The sequence below is a fragment of the Perna viridis genome, chromosome 14, assembly GCF_037379345.1.
Source record: "Perna viridis isolate PV_CMFRI_1.1 ecotype Kerala chromosome 14, ASM3737934v1, whole genome shotgun sequence".
In the NCBI taxonomy this organism is placed as follows: domain Eukaryota; kingdom Metazoa; phylum Mollusca; class Bivalvia; order Mytilida; family Mytilidae; genus Perna; species Perna viridis.
In genome coordinates this window covers 7312108-7334175 of record NC_142458.1, presented here as the reverse complement: position 1 = coordinate 7334175, position 22068 = coordinate 7312108, and the positions used below count along the sequence as shown (strand labels likewise).

At 32.9% G+C, this 22068-nt stretch overlaps 1 protein-coding gene across 2 annotated transcripts in view; it reads right to left on the bottom strand.

The window, feature by feature from the left end:
* LOC148597980 (uncharacterized) overlaps positions 1 to 22068 on the bottom strand; it is a 124042-nt gene that overhangs the window by 67057 nt on the left and 34917 nt on the right. For both annotated transcript variants that reach the window (XM_088560286.1, XM_088560287.1), the window contains exons 15-26: positions 21791 to 21949; positions 20686 to 20985; positions 19112 to 19291; positions 16333 to 16716; positions 12198 to 12398; positions 10991 to 11062; positions 10052 to 10228; positions 8041 to 8122; positions 5751 to 5968; positions 4316 to 4486; positions 2984 to 3117; positions 123 to 279 (exon numbers count right to left, since the gene is read on the bottom strand). In XM_088560286.1, coding sequence (XP_088416412.1) covers positions 123 to 279; positions 2984 to 3117; positions 4316 to 4486; positions 5751 to 5968; positions 8041 to 8122; positions 10052 to 10228; positions 10991 to 11062; positions 12198 to 12398; positions 16333 to 16716; positions 19112 to 19291; positions 20686 to 20985; positions 21791 to 21949 — 2235 coding nt within the window. The remainder of the gene's footprint in view (positions 1 to 122; positions 280 to 2983; positions 3118 to 4315; positions 4487 to 5750; positions 5969 to 8040; positions 8123 to 10051; positions 10229 to 10990; positions 11063 to 12197; positions 12399 to 16332; positions 16717 to 19111; positions 19292 to 20685; positions 20986 to 21790; positions 21950 to 22068) is intronic.

The following is a 22068-nucleotide window of genomic DNA, read 5'->3' as shown; positions in this document are numbered from 1 at the left end:
ATAAGATGTCAAGTAAATTTTACCATCAAATAAGATGTCAAGTAGATTTGTCAGGTACATTTTACCATCAAAGTTATACCTAAGTAAATTTTCCATCAAGGTAAATTGTCAGGTTAACTTACCATCCATGTAAAATATATCAGTATTTGGAGAAATACTACTGATCCACTGGGTGAATGCATCCCCATCAGGATCATAAATGTCAACAGTATAGATGGCGCCACCAGTCCTATTCTCAGATAGTTCAATAGTTGCCGGAAGGTTGTTATAAACCGGAGCCTGTAAAAAAGTAAAATCTTTTAAAAAAAAAAAAACCTCATATATTGAACAGCTGTCATATTGTCATCCATAAGAACCTCTATTACCGTAAGTTCTTAATTTAGTTCATCTGGTCAGTTTTAATTACCACATTCAATAAAGGAGGTAGACCTAAGATAAGGGAAACAACTCTTACAATCATTGAAATGTTTGTATTCACTGCACTTTATATTAATCTCATGTAAGCATCAAAGTAACTGGATGGATTTCATTCTGTTTCAAAGAAAAGCTTGAACAGTTTTGGTGAAATTGAATATGAAACAAACATATCACTGATTTCAAGGGTTATGTCCCTTATGTATACCCTAGGTCTACCCCCTAATAAATCAATCAAAGTTTGAGTTCTTTATAATTCATTATACAGGTCAAAGTCCATATCACTGAGAATCTGATTTCCTTCTGACATTAATGAATAAAAACAAGAGACTCTCCAAGAGCCTGATTTGCTCACCTGACAAACCATGTCCTACTGTCTAAGTAAAGGTATCATGCTTTGTTACCATGTTTGACAAAAAATGCTGAAAAGGTGTATATATTGATGAATGTTGTATGTTCAAATGAGTACCTAAGGCACTGTAAAGTGTTAGAGATAGCTTCAACGCTTTTTTAGAACTTCTAGAAAATTTTGAGTAGGGGACTTGTTATTCAAACAGGTCTGAGGGACATTAGCTAAATATACCTTTGCTGAAAAAGAACATAAAATTAAGTTAAATCATTGATATACAACATTTTCATCATCACCATTCAACAAAGGAGACCATGTTTACTGTAAACCAAATATCGTTGAAATCAAAGCAAGTATAAAATTAGCAGGAAAATGGCAGCAACTTGGAAAATGGTCCCCAGAACAAACTTTCATATCATCATTCAACTTTGAATACCATGTTGCCTAGAGAAACCAAAAATCATTGAAATCTGAGAAACAGGGGAAAATGGTTGCATAATGGCAGACTAAAAATAATTTCAATATTGCCAGTCAACTCAGAATATCTTGTTCATCTTTTGAGGAGCTTTCATCTTTATTTTTCTTCTATATTTGAGGAAAAAATAGCAAAAAAGGCATTTTGACCCCTATGTCTTATTTTAAGTAATGACAGCAATGTTTTTATTGATGAAAAATTTTAAATGATCACTTTGTGCAGATACCCTCAAAACCAATACCCCAATTTTCATTAAATTTGTCGCAATTGGTTTCAGAGAGGATTTTCAAAGTTGTACACATGAAAAACGTCCCAAAAATCTGTTTTAAGGGCCAAAACTCCTCAATTGGGTGATGAATCTTTTTTTAAAATCATGGCATAGATCTGTTTTCTAATGGTAAACAATATAACCCCACCAGCATTTTGTTCAATTTTTGAGTTGAGTTATTTGCAAAAAAATGTATTCTGACCCCTACGTTTAATTTTTAGAAACAGTAATCATATTTTTTCACAGATCAAAAATCCAAATGGATATCCTAAGAAACAATCATTCTTATTTTCAATGAAATTTGTTCAGTAATTTCTGAGTAGCAGATTTTTTAATGTAATAACATCAAAAACAGTTAAAATACAACCAAAAAGGCATAACTCTAACATCATCAGATTTTCATAAAAATTTGACCACAGATGGATCTCATCATGCTGAACACTATGAACCCCATGTCTGAAATTTGGTTAAACTTAACAGTTTCGGATATATAATGAAAAAACTGCTGTTTGACCCCTATGTTCTATTTTTAGTAACAACAGCCATGTTTCTCATGGATCAAAAATTCAAATGATTATTTTGTGCAGGATATATCCTAAGAAACACTCATGCTAAGTTTCATCAAAATCCATATAGTACTAATATTAGTAGGTTGAGGGGAGAAGATGTTTGAAAAATTGCTAACGATTGCAACAATGACAACAACAACGACAGATGACGACGCCAATGGACGCCAAGTGATGGCAATAGTTCACATGGCCTATTGCAAGGTGAGCTAAGTAGAGGCTCTAAAGAGCCTGAATCATTATCACTAACCTGGCATGATAAGCAACATTCTATTTTTGTTAAGTGGCCATGTTTTTTTGGTTAAAAATTCTAATGCTCAAAACTAGAGAATATTCATATCAGTTTTAACTGAATTCTGTCCATCATTTATTGAGGAGAATTTATTTTAAGTAATAACATTGAAAATAGCAAATAGATGTCAAAGAAGGGCAATAACTCCAGTATGGCGTAACAGAATTAACACAAAAATTTGACCACAGATAGATCTCATCATGCTGATTACTTTTTCCTGTCTGAATCAGGTAAACAGATTAAGAGTGTAAGCAAGGGAATACAGAATTCAAAAGAATGTAATCCGAGGACGAAGACCAGGCATGAAAAACAGACAAACACAACAAAGAACATAAAGTAACTAAAATAATACATACACAGTAACAAAAGTAAATGGACAACTCGGACTCCACTAAAAACTGGGAGTATGGACCAGGTACACCAGGAAATATATGCCAAAATTTTCTGACTATGCCCTATGTTCTATTCTTAGTAAAGGTGGCCATTCACAAATACCTAATCAGGTTAAATTCCTAAGCTTTTTGAACTAAAATGAAGTACGTCTTTTGGGTTTATTCAGGGTTCAGTTTAGACAGGTTTCACTGTAGACAATATCGTAACCTCCTTTATGAAAACTTACAGTATTATATGTTGTTATGGTAGCAGTAGCTGTAACCCTGTTCTGACATGAATCCTCGGCAGAGATTACAGGATAGTAGACATGGTAACCAGTATAATACTCGTGTAGCAGTTTTGATTTAATGTAAAAACCAGCTACAAACAGAAAAAAATATGACATTGCAGACATCATCAAGCCATGTACACCCTTACATGTACAAGAAGTTGAATGCACAGAATGGAAAACTACTTACAACATATGGGCCATCTATAAAAAGCCACACATTAAAATTAAAATCAATCAATCCATTGGGAGCTGAGATTTTTTGTGTTAAAAAATTTTCCTAATCATTCCACAAAGTGAAAAAATTTTGAGGCATAAATGTATAGAAAAGTTTTTGCATTTTTAATTTTGACATATGCTAAGTGGTGAAGTAAGCACTTCAAAAGAAGAACTAACAATTTATTTTTTTTTGTCAGTCTTTGATAGGTGGCTAAAATACACCAAAATTTGCATCTCCCTAAAATTACCAGCTACAGGATCTTAGAAATGATTCTTGTTATAGCAATTTGATCAAGTTTTATACCAATTTCATAAATTATAAATTATAAATCTATGTAGGCTTCTGAGCTAATTGAATAGTTACCTATGTAGAAATCAGCCCTACATTATACCATCTATGGAAATCTTGTCATAATTGACCAACTATTCAAACTTGAAAGATAGTGTCCAAAGTTTACACTGGTCTTCTGTGGTTAGAAAGTAGGACACATTGGTAGCTAGAATGTAGGGGGGATTTTTACTTAGGGAAGTATACCAATTACTCAGAGGTCTACATAGATTTGCATTGAAATTGGTCTCACCAGGGGTGGGTATAGATTTTATAACAGGGAGGCATAATTACGGTTAGGGGTCCCCGGTGAATCCAAAGCAATGCCCTTGGCAGGGGCCAGGTGAAGCTCCTGGATTGTAATGATTTAGCATCAAATTATGAAGTAGCCAGACTGATAAATATCTCTCTCTTTCAGATTAAGTTCTGGTTTGGTTGAACAATACAAGACAAACACAGAAGTATAAAGTTTGTTCATTCTAAATCTTGTAGGTTTTAAAGTGGAATTCATGGTTAAATATGAAAAATTGACTTCATTGTACTACTAAAGCAATCATGTCACTGTCTTGTTCCGACAGGTGGAATATGGTATATCAATAGATATGGTGCTTGACTGTCATTACAAAATGTAGGTCAATGTCACTTAGTTAATCACCATGAGATATTGAAACAATATGACATACTACCAAAGGCTATCCAGATTGGAAGTAAATAAATTCGTTTTATCAATATTGTGTACTTACATTCCTGAGTATCAAAATAGAAGTATGGGTCATTAAAGTCCATTTCATAGGAAGTGAAGACATCTCCGTCATCAAAATCACTGAAGGAAAATCTCATGACTTTTTTATCGACATATTGGTATTCATTAACATGGCCTACACGAGTTGAATGACTATAGTAAGGTGCCCGATCTGAAATTAAAATAAAAATGTTTTGAAATGGATATTTTTTATCTTATCTGTCCTTCTCTATGGAAGCGAAACTTGGAAAATGACAAAAAACGATGAGAACTTGGTGGACACCTTTCTCCATAGAAGCCTAAGGAGAATCTTAAAGATCTACTGGCCACAGAAGGTAACAAATGATGAGGTGAGAAGAAAAGCTGACATAGAAAAGATAAGTGTTACCATCAAACGAAGAAGATGGAAATGGCTGGGACATGTACTATGGATGGATAACACCTGGCACGCAAAGATAGCCATAGCATGGACACCAGATGGTAAAAGAAAGAGAGGCAGACCAAAGGAAACCTGGAGAAGAACCATCGAAAAAGAAAGACAAGACCTAGGATTTCAGTCATGGACCAAAGCAACCAGGGTGGCAAACAAAAGAGACAGGTGGAGAGGACTTGTTAATGGCCCAATTCTCCTAAAGGAGAGACGGAAATAAGAAGAAGATTTTCTATCCCTTTTTTATCACATAAATACAAAATTGAAAAAATATCACAACCATTGTAGTTAGTTTGCACCACATCAACTTGGGATATTTATCACAAATTATGTTACAAGTTGCTCAAAACCAATTTCATTGCAGTTTTTCTATATGGTAAGGTTTTCATAACAGAAGCAAACAACAGCACAGATGGGACCTTGTGTATGCTTCACTTAAAATTAGGAAATTTTGTTTGCATTAAATCTTGACTTTCTATTGATTCTACCGTAAAATGTTTCTTGCCTCATGTTGCTCAGCCTTTCTATTTATGCCCCAATCTGAAATCCTGGATCTGCCCCTCTTAATATTGTTCTACATCTCACTATACAGTACCTGAACTGAACCGTGGAACTAAAATTGCAATTGGCCATCGATCACCGATCAATTTCCGATCAGTCATCGATCTGTAAAACCAATCCATTGAACCGATGATTGATCGTGACCACAGAGCGGTCAAATACATTTTATGGATTCCGTTTTGTTTGTCAATTTTTACACATAAATGAAATAGATTTAAATATGAATTAATTACTTTTATTTTACATTTGTTTTATATTAACAAAATACAATATGTGGATTTACTATCTTAAATTTACATGAACCTATCATAATTTATTTACATAACAAAACTGCAATCAAATCGTTCAGTGGTTATTGATCTGTCAGGGATCATTCAGTCAGCGGTCACTGATCCGTCAAAAAGTTATACAGGTCGGTTCTCTGTGATACTGTATTTATACTCACTGTTAGTTGTCATCCACTGCAAAGCTACCACAATGCCACTGTTCACACTAGTACCACTGCCAAAGTTGACTTCATCATTAACACTGAAAGAACTTGACATGGATCGAAACAAGGTACGAGCGGGACAGTAATTTGGTCTATAATCATGGGTGTCATCAGTAGAGGGGTCCAAGTTAGGGTCACATTCTGTCTTAGCCAGAATACCATCAACATCGTACCTATAAATAATGTTAAAAATGCTTAAGTTTACAGGGTTTAAATACTGTGAAAGTAGCTTAATTCATGGATACAATTTTTTGTGGATTAGGAAAGAAACACAAGTTCGTGGATTTTGGAATTTGTGGTTTTGAGATTTTTAGTATACACATCAATGGAAATCCTTTTTTCGTTGAGGACAAAATTTTGTGGTTTGGCCTAACCACAAAAACCACGAAAATTGGTACCCCAAGAACAATAGTACTTTCACAGTAAGCAATCTCCCACTGGCATTGACAAAAATAACCTGTATCACGTGGTGCACTCTAAATTATCTGTGAAAGAATATTTTCAAATGAGCACCAAGGGCATTGAGGTTATATCAAATAGACAGAAAAAAAAAATAATACAATCAACTCTTAAAATTTAACTTTAATATCAAAATTAACCATCAAAAAAGATAAGCAGCGATTGAGATTACAGGTTGCCATTTATTTATCCCACTCCAGCTACAAATGTCCTATTCAAATTGGGTTATGTTTACAAATAATGTTAAATAATGCACTAATGACATTCTGAGCTTATATCATTAAAAATGGCCAGTTTTCAAAATTTTAATCACTGTCACTGAGTTCGGTGATGTCAATGCCAAATAAAAAAAAAATACTGTGTATTATTACAGTATATGAGATGATAAACAAGTTCATTTTATTTTATCAGAAAATGTGTTAATTCTAGTATAAAATTTTATATAAATATATACAAGTACATTTTTTTGTAACAGAAGCAAATTTATTTAATTTTTTTCTTTAAAGAAATCTGATATTTTGTTTATTTAACACAGCCCTTTACAAACATGATCAATACATCAAATTTTCTTGCATTGTGTATATTTGGCTATAATAAATTTAATTCATTTGTTTTCAAACTTCCATGCACTAGTTTTTTCTGGATTTTCTTTGATAAAACTAAAACTTCATTTCATAATTTCAAATTTTAAGACTGCATCAGTCATTATGACTATATATTGAAACAAGAAATATGTGAGCAATATATGGCTCACTAGCAATACCCTTGTTTTCAGTCAATAAATAAAGTCCATGGTAAACAGGAAGTTGTGGTCAAATTTTTCAAAAATGGATCATACCATATGGCAATGTGTTAAAATTTCAAGACGATGTGATGATTAGTCACTGAAAAAAGTGTTTCAGAAATTTCAACTCTCAAAATTTAAAGTAAAAAAATAAACAAAGTCCTTGGTAATTTTTTTCAGAATGGATTCCACCATATGACATACCTACAGGAAGAATGTGGTAAAATTTCAAGCAGCTATGATGAGTAGTTGCTGAAAAAAATGTGTCAGAAAAAAGTGTTACAGACACATGAAAACACACAAACATGGACAAGGGTAAAACAGTATACCCCTTCTCCTTTGGAGCGGGTGTATAATAAGTTAACAAAGAGCACAAATTTTGCAGGTTTCAACTTCTACAAATCCTTATATGTAACACATGCTAAAATCTGGGAAAAAATCCTAAAGTGCATAAAATCTAAAAATGTAAATTACAAAAACCAACAAAATTTGGTCCTCCCATTCCAAGAATAAATTGACAAATACAAAAATACCAATTTAATATAAATGTTGCAAATTTTGGTGTCTAGGAATAATCTCTCATCAGCTACTTATTAAGTACTTCTCCGTCTAAGAATCAGGCAAAATGTGTATAAGGCATGGCACATGACAGAAAAAAACACAGAGATTTTGTTGTATTTACCAAGTATTTATAACCACCAAAAAACCATTGAAATGTTTAAAAAATTTGCCTTTTTAAGATATTGATAGGTCAAATTTAGTTGTAATCTACAGAAAAATGAGAAAATTTTCTTGCACTCTTTCCTTATATAAGCAGTCAAAAAATAACTACGTCACAGATGCTTCAGGATAAACTTAAATAGCTTTATGGTTGTTTTCTAGATGTACTGAATATATTTTAGACAAAAATGACTAAATTGGAGAAATGATGTGCCACCAATTGCCTGATTCTTACACAGAATGGTACTTAAAGGTATATTTTTAACAGTAATGTGTACTCACACTCCAATAAAATCTCCATTAGTAACAGCAATTCGATCGTAAGTGGAAACTTCAAATGGATACGGATGTCCAACCATATCAACTACAAATATATTTCAAAGCAATGCAATATTGTATTTGAAATAAGGCCTACTGTTAGTTTCCTTTTGTCACCAAACAACACTATATTCTGATGACCTTTTCTAAATTTATGTTGTTTTTTTTCCCCTCACATATTAAAAAAGTACTTTCAAAATCTTGAAAGTTGAAATCTAATTGGCTGATCAGAAAGTTCATCTGGCAAGAAAGTAATACAGTATATTGTTAAATCCTATATCTCCTGAATTCAACCATAAATAGGTGTGATTAAAATTGGGATGAAAGTATTATAAGGAAGATTAAGCTAGAAAGACTGCACATGCTCAAAACAAAAAAAATATCACATGATCAAGCTGAACTGAAACAATGTAAGGTCCTTATAATTAAGTAGCATTCCAGTTAAGACTCATGCAAAATGTGATACATGGTTGGAAAATCTACATACTTTCATTCTAGTTATTTTGTTTAAAATGCTTAAGTAAAGAAAATTACATGTGGCTCCTCATAAAACCTTTGTTCATAAGAGATAAAAAAATATATATAGAATGCACTGTAGAATTAGAAATTAAGGGAGATATCTCTGTAAATGACACTAAAATACAATAGAAACTGTTGGATTTTCAATGTGGACTTTCTCCTAAGAGCAGACAGACTGGAATGAATTATTTACATTTCATCATATAGATCTATAAAGCAACTTAAATAACAAAAATAAAAATGTGCAGTCTTTTTGGAGAGTATCACATATTACAGAATTTGCATGATTCTTACAAAGACTGCGACTAAAGTTTTATCTTTCAGAGCTTGAATTAACTCTATTTTGTAATTTTTTTTGTTCCCGCTGAGCAATGATCTCCTCCCTCACCTAATAACAGGTTATTGCAAAATCAAAAATGTTGTAGAGAAAGTAGAGATGAATATAGGAGGAAAAATTGGATGGAGTTAATTTTGAGCAAGGGTGAACACAATATTATTTTAACACAATTAACCAAAAAAGACTAACAGTTTATTATGGACACATCAAGTGGTTTGGACACAATATCACATGAAATTTGAAATTCAATTAAAAATTTTGAAATCTGACCATAAATAAAAAATGTTTTACTCTTTTGGGTTGTGGCCCTTTGATTCCTTTTAACTTCAAACCCTTAGAGATATCTGAAATCTGATTGAAAAAAATGCAGGCTGAAATTTTACTTAGGAATCCAATAGAAAATTTCAAAATCAGACCAAAGATTTTTAAAAAGTTAATTTTTGGGGTGTGGCCCATTTTGGGCCCCTTTAATAGTTTAATTCAAAAATTCAAAAATTGAAAATCCAGACAGAAATTTTTAAAAATCTAACCAAAACAAAATTTCGAAATTGGACCAAACTTTAAAAAAAATGATTTTTTTGGGTGCGGCCAAAATTTGGATCCCTGTAGATAAGAAAATTTTTTTAAAAGGAACAGATTGACAAATGAATCATAAAAATCTGATAAAAAACAAGCTTTTAATTCCTACCAAATCTAGTGACAACACCCATTTTCATCCTTCAAGCCCCTTATTTCTAAAAGGTGCGGGAGGCAAACCTAAAAAACTACAAGGCCCTATGCCATGCCCCATGAAACAATGTGTTAAAAGTTTAAAAAGATTTGATAAGTTTTAGTCAAGTTTTTGAAAATAACCTTAAGTTAGCAGAGGCCAACGACAACGAGGACAACAATGACGACGGGGTGATACCATTATTCAACCCAAAAAAATATTTTTTGCAGTAAGATAAAAACAGTCACTCGATAAAAATCAAAGTATAAATTAACACTTGAATTCTCAGATTGTTAATGTTCATATCAGCAGGGTTTGTTCTTTGTAAGAGACATATGCTAGCTTGTTAGGACTCAAAATAACAGTGCACTTGCAATATTTACAGTTGTTATCCACAAGTTTCAACTTACTTGTGACATTGAGATAGTTGAAGCCCACAAGTCTCCTGTATGACTGGAAATCCTCCCCTATCTTTCTCCAGACCATGAAATACAGTTCCCCGATGTCAAGAGCATAGAACTGCCATGTCTGAATGGTGCCACAGCATCTTACTGTCTGGGAATCACTTTCTAGTAGGATTACTCCACCTGGTAAAGTCAAAATTCTGCATGAAACCATTTTCAAGTGAATATTAAGTTGAATTTTGAGTAAGCTTTTTGAGTAATACTACCTGCTTTCAACCATTGTACAGTTAAACTCTTAAGTAGCACTCCAGCTAAGAATTATGCAAAATGTGATTCATGGTTGATATTTTTTTTGATATTTTGTTTAAAATGCTACAGTAAGCAGAAATTTAACAATGAGACTTTTCATATAACCCTTGTTCTTAGGAGATAAAAATTATTTAGAATGTACTGCAGAATTCAAAAATAAGGGAGAAAACTCTGTAAATTACATTCAAAATACAATAGAAACTGTTGGATTTTTGATGGGAATAATCTCCTAAGAGTAAACAGGTTGGAATGAATAATTTTACATTTCATCATATAGACCGGTAAAGCAACTTAATAATGAAAATAAAAATGAGTAGCCTTTTTTGGTGTGTATCACATATTACAGAATTTGCTTGACTTTTACAGACTACTTCTTAAGTTGATTTATCTCCCTTTACATACATCCAATTATAATTTCTTACTTGATTCATGCATGCACAGTCCCTGAACCAACAATGTTCAATATTAATGACAGATGATTGAATGATCACTGATGGATCTATGACTGCATGATGACCAGTGACCAATTTGATATCAAATTGAGCTTTCCTTTCCTCATGATCTTCCTCAATTTGAATTTCCATCAATTAGATTGCTTGGAATTGAAGAGAAATCAAACCATTTCAGAACACTTACCTGGAAGGTCAAGTGGTAGGTATCCTGGAAATGATCCTATTTCTTGGTAAAAATGAATTCCATTTCCACAAACTGAAACAATATAAAAGTACAACTACACTATATTGGTTTTGCATGTGTTATCAAGCTCAAGTTGCATCTGATATCGGACAGCGACTAACATATTAACATATGCCCCATCTATACCAAGTCTGAAATCAATCCATCCACTGAGAGCTAAGATAACTGCAACAAAGCTGTAACTTGGATGGACATTTAAGAAAATTCCAATATTAAGTCCACTTATAACTCAAACAAATAAAGATGTTACTTGTGAACTGACTAATATCATCATCTATATAAATTGGTGTTTTTTAGCAATTATTTCATATCAGTGAAAATTCAGTAATTTTAATTGGATAAAACCTTTTCATGTGGTATTAATTCATCTGCAGTAAAAAATTTTACCAGTCAATACCATGATGTGATAATGCCCTTGGGCAATAATGCATTGTGGTAATGCCCGGTTACAAGTTTAGAGTTACATCCCCTTATTCAAACACATTTGTGATCAAGCAGTTGTCAATGTAAATATGGCAAGCCACATGTCTGCTTCTGACACAGAAACACCATTGGCATCTTTTAAATCACATTTTCTTCCATGAAGTAAACACAATAGTTGCTTATATAGGAAGAGTAATCAAGGTAACCAAGGTTATAGCGGTAATCAAAAGAATGTAATCCAGGGACAAAGACCAGACATGGAAAACAGACATACACAACAACGAACATAAAGTAACTAAAATCATACATACAAAGTAACAAAAGTAAATGAGCAACTTGGACTCCACTAAAAACTGGGAGCATGGACCAGGTGCACCGGTAGGGTAAGCGTCCTCTGCTTTTCTAGAAGGCATAAATGGTTTAACCCAATTGTTTTATAAATAGTCATTTCAATTATATTTATGTTTGTTGCTTGATTAGTATAATTGCCATAATTTTGTAAGAAAACACATTAAGGAGGATATCTATCTATCAAATTTCAATACGATTTCAGACGAGACTTTTGAAAAAGTTAATGACAAAAACGGACATTTATTTAATGTACGTCAAGTGATGACGAATCGTCACATGGACCTTCCGTCCAGGTGTGCTAACAAGTAAAAAAAATATTGTAAAAAGCAATACATATTTAAATAAAAAATACTGACACCTACATTATACTTACAGTCACAGTAAGGATGTGTCCCATTAAACAGACACTCCCTTATTTCCTTACTCTGTAGTTCTGACCCAGACTGAGCACATGTGGTTAGATATCCATCTTCTGTTGTGATTTCATTTTCACAAGTTCTTGTCCTCTCTTGTGTACCTACACCACACGTTACTGTACATGCCGACCATTCTGCCCATTGTGTCCATTGGGGTGCTAAAATTTAAGTAGCAGTCTTTGTAAGCATCATGCAAAATGATGTAATAAAAAATTCTGTAATATGTGATGCACCTCAAAAAAGACTACACATTTTTATTTTTATTATTAAGTTGCTTTATAGGTACACGATACCCAAACACACGCTAAATGCTCACCAAACGCACAATAAAGGAATGCTTCTATCATGCCTTTAAACGAACGCTCCTATCGTGCATTTAAACGGACGATAAATGAACGCTCCCAGTGTGCGTTTAAATGCACATTAAATGAACGCTCCCAGCATGCGTTTAAACAAACGATATATGAACCCTCATATCGTGCGTTTAAACGCACGATAGGCAAATGAAGAAATATAATAATATTGACATATAATGAAGACAGAAAAAAATAGAAAATAAAATTAAGCATATCATATAAATCAATAATAGCAAAAAATATATAAATAACAGTTAAATCAAGAAAATAATCAAAGTATAAAAATAAAGAACGCTTCTATTGTGCGTATAAACAAATGCTTCTTTCGTGCGTTTAAACGCATGCTCCTAGCGTGGGTTTAAACAAACACTTCTATTGTGCATTTATCGTGAATTTAAATGAACGCAAAACGATGTGTAAATGCACGATAAACGATGCATGAACACAAAAATGGAAAACATGAATGTCTCAAGGAGTGTATACATGTGTATATGATAAAATGTACAGTAATTCATTTCAATTTTCAATCTGTCTGCTCTTTGGAGTAATCCACATTGAAAATTAAACTGTTTCTATTATATTTTAGTGCCTTTCACAGAGTTATCTCCCATAATTTTGAATTCTATTGTACATTTTTTAAAATTTATATTATTTCCTATAAACAGGGATTATATGAAAAGCCACATGTTAATTTGAAGGGCTGCTAACTACAGCATTTTATACAAAATACCAAAAATAAAAATATGTAGGCTTTCCAAACATGTATCACAATTTGCATGATTCTTATGTGGAGTGCTTCTTACATGTAAGTATTCAATTCAAGGTAATTTTAATGTAATAGAATTTTTCCTATCATATGCTGTACATTACAAAATATAATACAAAAAGTGCACATATTTGAGAGGTACAAAATGTATTAACTATCCAACTATTAGCAGAAGTCTCCCGATTTATCATGGAATTTTCAACAATCTCTAATTCACATGCCCATGTCAAAACCGGAGACTAAGCAATTTCTCCAGTCTTACTTGAATTTCCCCCTTCAAATCATTATAAATTATTTCAATTCTTGGCAAAACTATGAAAATATGAAAACTTGGCAAATCTCCCATTTTGATAAAATTTGGAGATCTCCCACTTAAGAATTTTTAAAGGTTTAAACAGTCCTATGGAGATCTGTATAACAGTCTGCATCATCCAGAGACATCTACATGTATAATCCAGAGACATCTACATGTATATAAACATAAGGACAACTGGGGTGATACAGGGATATCACCCAGGGTTCAACAACACAGTGTTTGAAGCAGATCGAAAGTTATAGGCTTTACTAGATATTCAAAACTGCTGTCTTTATTACTAAATATATGATATAACATAATACCAGATGAAGTAAATATATTAACAGAGACACAGACAAGGGTGATATATTTTCTGATCATGAGTGTGGTTTGATGTGCAACATCTTCTGTTATGCCAGAGCTTGCCCAAACTACGCAGACTTTTTGTATCGTGCTAGAACGGGTCATAGTTTTTCTTTCCTCATTTGTCTACCCCCAGACTTGACTTTTTATGAGCAACTTGGCGGGTGTATCTAGAAAAGGAAAGGATGCCTACCCTACCAATGCACCTGGTCCATGCTCCCAGTTTTTAGTGGAGTCGGAGTTGCTCATTTGCTTTTGTAACTTTGTATGTATGATTTTAGTTACTTTATGTTCTTTGTTGTGTATGTCTGTTTTCCATGTCTGGTCTTTGTCTCTGAATTACATCCTTTTGATTACTACTATAACCTTGGTTCCCTTGATTACTCTCTCCACTATAGGCAGAATATAGTACATTATACTGAATACATATGATGAACTGGGAAAGAATATCCAGTTAAGAGAATGATATATCACAAATGCAGGGTGATTTATCCAATCAGTGTGGAAGGGGTGGTGCTAAGGAATGATAAAAAGTAGAAAAACTGTGAGCAAGGGGTTCTTACTAGATACCCCCCACCCCCATCCCCATTTGAAAATATGCATCTTTTGACCTCTATTTGGTTTGGATCAAAAGCAAAAATAGAAGGTGCATGAATGGGAATGTGTAATAAAGATTCTGTTACGAGTTTTATTCAATTCCATTCTGTGGCAAAGGAGTAATAATGGATAAGAAATGGGTCCCCCCTGTATAAAGGAAGGAAGGAAGGCAGTATGGACAAAAGGAAAACTACATACACCCACTTGGCAAATGGAGGCGTTAATAGTAGCACATGCTAATTCTCGAAAAAACAATTAGATTGATTGGTGTTTAACGACCAAGCAGCAATGTTTCAGCCATATCCGAGGGATGAACATGAAATGGATGATAAAATAAACACGAAATCATGACAAGTGAAAAATGGGTTGGGACACAAGTATAATACGGTAGACGAGTTTCAATTGCCATGGGAATTAGGTAGAGGTGGGTAAGGTTGGACAATTTAGCCTTCTGTGGCCAAGCCAATCTTAAGGTACCTACTCCTGTCATGAACCACAGAGTTTAGATTGCCATGGGAAATAGGTAGAGGTGGGTAAGGTTGGACAATTTAGCCTTCTGTGGCCAAGCCAGTCTTAACGTACATATTGCTGTCATAAACCACAGCAGGGATCTTCAACATGTGAGAACATAGCATTTTTCCCAACACTCTGCACCACTATGGTTTGAGGTTAATGGCCTTATGATCCCAGTATGGAGCATGCCAGGGACACCCCATTCCACCACATGGGGCACACAACCCATTTGCTGAGCCAGAGTTCTGAGCACTATTAATAACAAGTTGCCTTTAACAACAAGCTTAGTGCTGCTGCTGGCTTATTCTTTAGACACCCGGACCCACACCAGACTAAAGATTCTAGATCTTGATATGCAGTATAATATACTACACATGTAATTATAATTTATAGTTAATCTACCAACAGCCTACCAATATGTACCATGATTTTAAGAAATAAATCACCGAAACTTCATTTTATCATTGTTTTACCACAAATTGACCATTCATGTCACACTGTTTTACCCCAAGCGACAGCAACATAAATGGCCAGTCCATGGTAATACAATGATAAAATGGTGTTTCCATCATTTATTTAGATTCTAATAGGACTAGTTTCTTCATATTTTTGAACAGACACAGTCTATATGTTGCACGAAATGGTGACTGCTTTGGAGTAAAATTCTGTTGTGACGTCTGTAAACTTGGGTAAAAATTTATCTACTTTGATGCAAAAAAAGACTGTGAAACGTCTATCACTTGGTCATATGTTTATCAAGTTTTTTACCATGGCTGTGGTGTAAAGAACTGTGAGGCACATCACATTGTGAAAGTACTATTGTTCATAGGGTACCAATTTTCGTGGTTTTCATGGGTAGGCCAAACCACGAAATTTGGTTCCCAACGAAAAGGAGATTTCCATTGATGAGTATACATATACTTAAAACCTCAAAACCACAAATTTAAGAATCCACGAACTTGTATTTCTTCCTTAGTCCACAAAAATTGGTATCCAAGAATTAAAGCACTTTCACAGTATTAGAATTAAATTTGTAAAAAAGTGCTGCATTTGGTTATAAATTGTGTCATATGAAGAAAAAGTTTTAATTTAAAAAGAATGAAATGATGTCTTTTCATTTGTATTTTCAACAAAATGGAAACTTGCCAAAATTTCCAAAGTCACAGTCTAGCTAAAGGTTGCTTGCACAAAGCTGAACTTACTAATACAGGAAAATTCCCAGTCCATTCGTCCACAAATTGAATATGATTGAAGATGGTTTCTATCCGTCACATCTTGAGTACATTCATACCAACCATACTGATTACACCAGTAATTGTTTTGATAAGTATAGTAACTTCCCCAATTAGTGTTGTACGAATTACAAGATCCAATGTCACCATCGTTTACAGTTGGGCTACAGCTACGATGTTTATCACAATGTGTTCCCAATGCACTGGTGGCATCTTGCACTGTTGGTGTGTCTGTATTGTATAACCAACCACAACCTTCTGCCCATGTTGCCTTAGTGATGGAGATATAGCCATAGGTGTTGTAATCGTGGCATGTCTGTGAGAATACCTCATTTCTACAATGAGTTCCTGTATCTGAAAATAAATATATACATTACCAATGCAAAAATAAGAAACTACTGCTATTGTACCTTTAAAGTGAAGCAAAGAGACCATTATAAACAGTTCACTACAAGCACAATGTTAAGTAGCAGTCTTTGTAAGAATCATGCAAATTCTGTAAAATGTGATACACCACAAATAAAGGCTACATATTTTTGTTTTTGTTATTAAGTTGCTTTATAGGTCTATATGATGAAATGTATAATTATTCGCTCCAATCTGTCTGCTCTCAGGAGATAATCCACATTGAAAATCTAATAGTTTCTATTGTATTTTTATGTCATTTACATGAGTATCTTCCTTGGTTTTGAATTATACAGTACATTCTATATATTTTTTTCTCCTATGAACAAGTGTTATATGGAAAGCCACAAGATACTTTACTATGATATTTTAAACAAAATATCAAAAATAAATATATGTAGGCTTTCCAACCTGAATCACATTTTGCATGATTCTTATGTGGAATGTTACTTAACTAAATACTTAAAAGAAAAATATTCACTAATATTAATAAACAAGTAAAATCATGGGTGTCAACTCTTTAAAAGGTGTTTACAAATAAGTGAAATCCTGAGTGTTAACACTTAACTAGTATTAACATTCCAGTAAATCATGGGTGTCAACTCTTTACAAGTGTTTACATATAAGTGAAATCCTGAGTGTTAACACTTTACTGGTATTAACATTCTAGTAAAATCATAGATGTCAACTCTTTACAAGTATTTACATAAAAGTGAAATCCTGATTGTTAACATTTTACTAGTATTAACATTCTAGTAAAATCATGGGCTTAAGTCTTTACAAGTGTTTGCATATAAGTGAAATCCTGAGTGTTAACACTTTACTAGTGTTGACATTCCAGTAAAATCATGAGTGTAAACTCTTTAATAAGACAGCAAAGCTCACTCTTAAATCTATAGAAATTCGTCTAAAAATTTATCATACTGGCACTTGAGAAACTTTCTTCAAAGCAAAAACACTATATGGGGATATATAAAACCTTCAGAAATATTAAAAATGCAGGCTTGACCCCCCAAAAAACTACAACTGGTTGTAAGGATCTTGATAAAACCCCGTAATCTACTCTGAAACCGAAACAGTTCTAAGACTTGTCTTAATTTTACGAGTATTGTGAATGCACCCATTTGCCATCTTCTATTTATTAAAGATCAAAAATTCCAAAACAAACTAGGCAAAATGATAAATGACATAAAGTCTAACTTGTTAAAAAAGAAATCTGATACTTTTGCTGCAGATTTCACTTGTATTTAAGGTCATTTCCTTTTTCATATAAGTATAAATGTACCAGTGAAATCTTGATTATTAACACTTTACTATGTATTAACTCACAAATGAAATCTTGAGTGTTAACAATTTACTACAGAATTATTTTATAAGTAAAATCATGAGTTTTAACACTTATAGTATTAACTTACAAGTGAAATTTATGTTGTAAACTCTTTGCTTGTATGAGCATACAGCTTGTGAAATCACAGGCGTAAACTCTTTGCTTGTATGAACATACAGCTTGTGAAATCAAAGGCGTAAACTCTTTGCTTGTATGAACATACAGCTTGTGAAATCACAGGCGTGAACTCTTTGCTTGTATGAACATACAGCTTGCGAAATCACAGGCGTAAACTTTTCACTAACATAAAATCTTAGGTTTAAGTTCTTTGCTAGTATCAAACTTACAAGTGAAATCTTAGGTGTTAACACATTACTAGTATCAAACTTACAAGTGAAATCTTAGGTGTTAACACTTTACTAGTATTAACTTACAAGTGAAATCTTAGGTGTTAACACTTTACTAGTATTAACTTACAAGTGAAATCTTAGGTGTTAACACTTTACTAGTATATGTATTAACTTTCAATTAAAATATTGAATGTTAACACTTGCTTGGCTTTAAATTAAAAGTGAAATCTTAGGTGTTAACACTTTACTAGTATTAACTTACAAGTGAAATCTTAGGTGTTAACACTTTACTAGTATTAACTTACTAGTGAAATCTTAGGTGTTAACACTTTACTAGTATATGTATTAACTTTCAATTAAAATATTGAATGTTAACACTTGCTTGCCTTTAAATTAAAAGTGAAATCTTAGGTGTTAACACTTTACTAGTATATGTATTAACTTTCAATTAAAATATTGAATGTTAACACTTGCTTGCCTTTAAATTAAAAGTGAAATCTTGATTGTTAACACTTTACTAGTATATGTATTAACTTTCAATTAAAATATTGAATGTTAACACTTGCTTGGCTTTAAATTAAAAGTGAAATCTTGATTGTTAACACTTTACTAGTATTAACTTACAAGTGAAATATTGGATGTTAACACCTTACTAGTATTAACTTACAAATACAATTCTGGGTGTTACACCTTTTTTTTTGATACTCTCGATCATTGGTACAGATTCTGTTTTCACTAAAGTAGTTTGGTGATGGATTAGTACATGTTCTTGTTCTAGTGCGATATCCACCTGCACATGTTCTTGTACAATCTCCCCAAGAGGACCATTCTGTCCAGCCACCATCCTCTGAAAAAAAGATTTAGTACTTTTCTATCTACGAATCAGGCAAAATGTGTATAAGATGTGGCACATATAGAAAAAAAACACAAAGATTTTGTTGCATTATCCAGAGATATAACATAAGGATCATTTCAGCAACTGAGTTTCTTTCTATCTTTTATAGGTTTTAAGCTGTTGGATATGAACTACAAAATACATCTTTTTCGCCTTTCAAGGGCATAACTCCAACAATGGCTTAACAGATTTACCCAAAATTTTGACCATTATAGATAGATCTCATCTTGCTGAATACTTTTACCCGCAAGAAATTTTCTAAATCTAACTGTTTTTTGAGATATAAGCGAAAAACTTCTAATTGACTCCTATGTTCCATTTTCAGTGATGGCAGTCCAAAAAGGCAAGAACTCCATCATGGGAAAGCAAATTTTCATTAATAATCCAGTATCACGGCAAAATAAAGACTAAACAGTAAATAATCTTTTATTGCATCATATCTTAGCTGTAAAAGATAGAAGATGAAGACAGTTTCCCTAAATCTGATGTTAACAATTTAACATTGGGGTAAATGACGCCAGTCTGGTAGTTCAATGTTGGTGTCATGCTCATGTCAATTATCAAGCTTTTGACATTTTCGAGCTGAAAATTTAGTTCATAAGCTAGATATCATCTAAATGTACGAACCCTTCCCAGCAGTTAAAAATTTAGACTAAAAAAATCTGACTTATAGGCGAGTATATATGGGACTGAACAAGAGGCTTCCAGGAGCCTGAATCTCTCACCTGGTTGAATTCTGTCTGTCAAGGGCAATAAATTTAACAAGAAGTTGTCCAACAATTTTTACTCAAGAAGACTTTGGTAGGACTTATCATAAGGATCATTTCATCAATTGAAAGTTTTTTTCTATCTATCATAGTTCTCAAAATATTGGCTGAAAACTGTAAAAAAAAACAAACCCTGTCATTTTTCCCCTTTCAAGGGCAATAACTCTTATAAGGAGTCATCTGACAACTTTTATGTCTAAAGACTTTTGTAGTCCTAAAAATAAGGATCATTTCAGTTATGAAAGAATTTGCCTAAACCTAACGGTTTTGGAGACATATGCGAAAAACTACTGTCTGACCTCTATGTTCTTTTTTTAGGAACAATGGCCAAGTTTTTCTATGAATCAAAAATCCCCACATCAGTTCTACGTAGGATTTTTTTTTCATACCATATTTCACCCACTGCCTGATTCTTACATAGACTGACACTAAAACCAGACATTTTAAAAGTCCTTTATATTTGTATAAATTTAAACATATTTTCAGACCTTGCTAAACCAAACATCTGTATGAACCTAACAAATTTTAAATGTCAAAAGAAGTTTAGACAGTTTTAACTGTAGTACTTGGATGACTTACCAACACAATGCCAAGTCAAAAAGAGGCCAGCGATACCAGTGTCCCCGTTGTTGTTTATAGTACCGCATTTACTTCCAACATTGGCATTTGTAACATTGAAGGTACAGCTAGTCTGGTATTTACAGTGGTTCTCAATGGCATATATGTCTGTGTGAGAGCAGGAAAAGTACACATATTGTACTGCATCAATAATGATATATGGATCAGCAGGATCTTCATAGTCGGTATATGTTGTTTTTGAGAGTGGTGGACATTCAAGTTCAACAGTATCTCCTTCCTGGTAGGTGTTGTAGTTATATACTAAAAATAGCATAAAAACAAAAGTACAACTAAGAGGGATTCTATGCAAAAACCAGGCAGGGGGGGGGGGAGGGGAGGCACATGACAAATTTTGTTTTCAAAATTTTTTCACCCATTTCATATCAAAAATGCATCCTTTCTTAGAGTTAAAAATTTGTTTCTGATTAAGTTCAACAATAAAAGAGAAAGAAATTACAAAGAAAGTAATAAAATTCATTGAAGAAAGAGAAATAACTTTTTATTTCAGCAAAATTTGATCGCTTTGTTAGAAAACTTTAAACCTTGTATAATATAACTTTTAAAGACTTTACTTTTAGTTCCCCCATAGGTACAGTGGATTTCTGTTAATCGTATAGCCTATTTGTCAGAAATTAATATGCAATTAACAGAAATTATCATTTCAAGGGAAAATTTCTAATGTTTTTGATGTTCAAGTAATAAATATTCTTTTCTCATGTCTACAAAGATTTCTGTCTTAGTGTCTTGTCAACAAAAGAAATAATATAATTATTAAAAAAAATTTCTTAAAAAAACTGAGGTATTTCATTAACAATGTAATGCATGCATGATTTTTTTATCCATTTGGGTGCATTTTTCGATAAGTTTTGATTAAATATCTATGCAATTAAGAGGAATTTTCTTATTTTTGGTCTTCTGTTTGTAAATAAGAGGACAAGACAAGAAATGTTTCTATTCTTTGAGTTTCTATGTGATTAAGTGGAATCCACTATACATTAATGGTACATCATTTCTTTTTTTTATTATCACGATAATCAACTAATACACTAATATTAGTGTAACTCACGTTGATTTAGACCAACTTCAGTTTCGTTGGTTCTGACATTCAGTGTGAAGGATCCCTGAGTAGGGTCTGTTCCATCAGTACATTCTACCGTAATTTCATATGTTGTCAGTGCCGCAGATGGGAGGGATGATCCTGATGTCAGCATCAAAGAGAAATCACCTAATGGAAACAAATAATAAATGTTTGTGACACAAGAAAATTCATTGACTATTTGTGACTACATGTACATTTTATGGATGTCTGTGCCCGTTCTTTTCTTCTATCAAATTACACTGTTT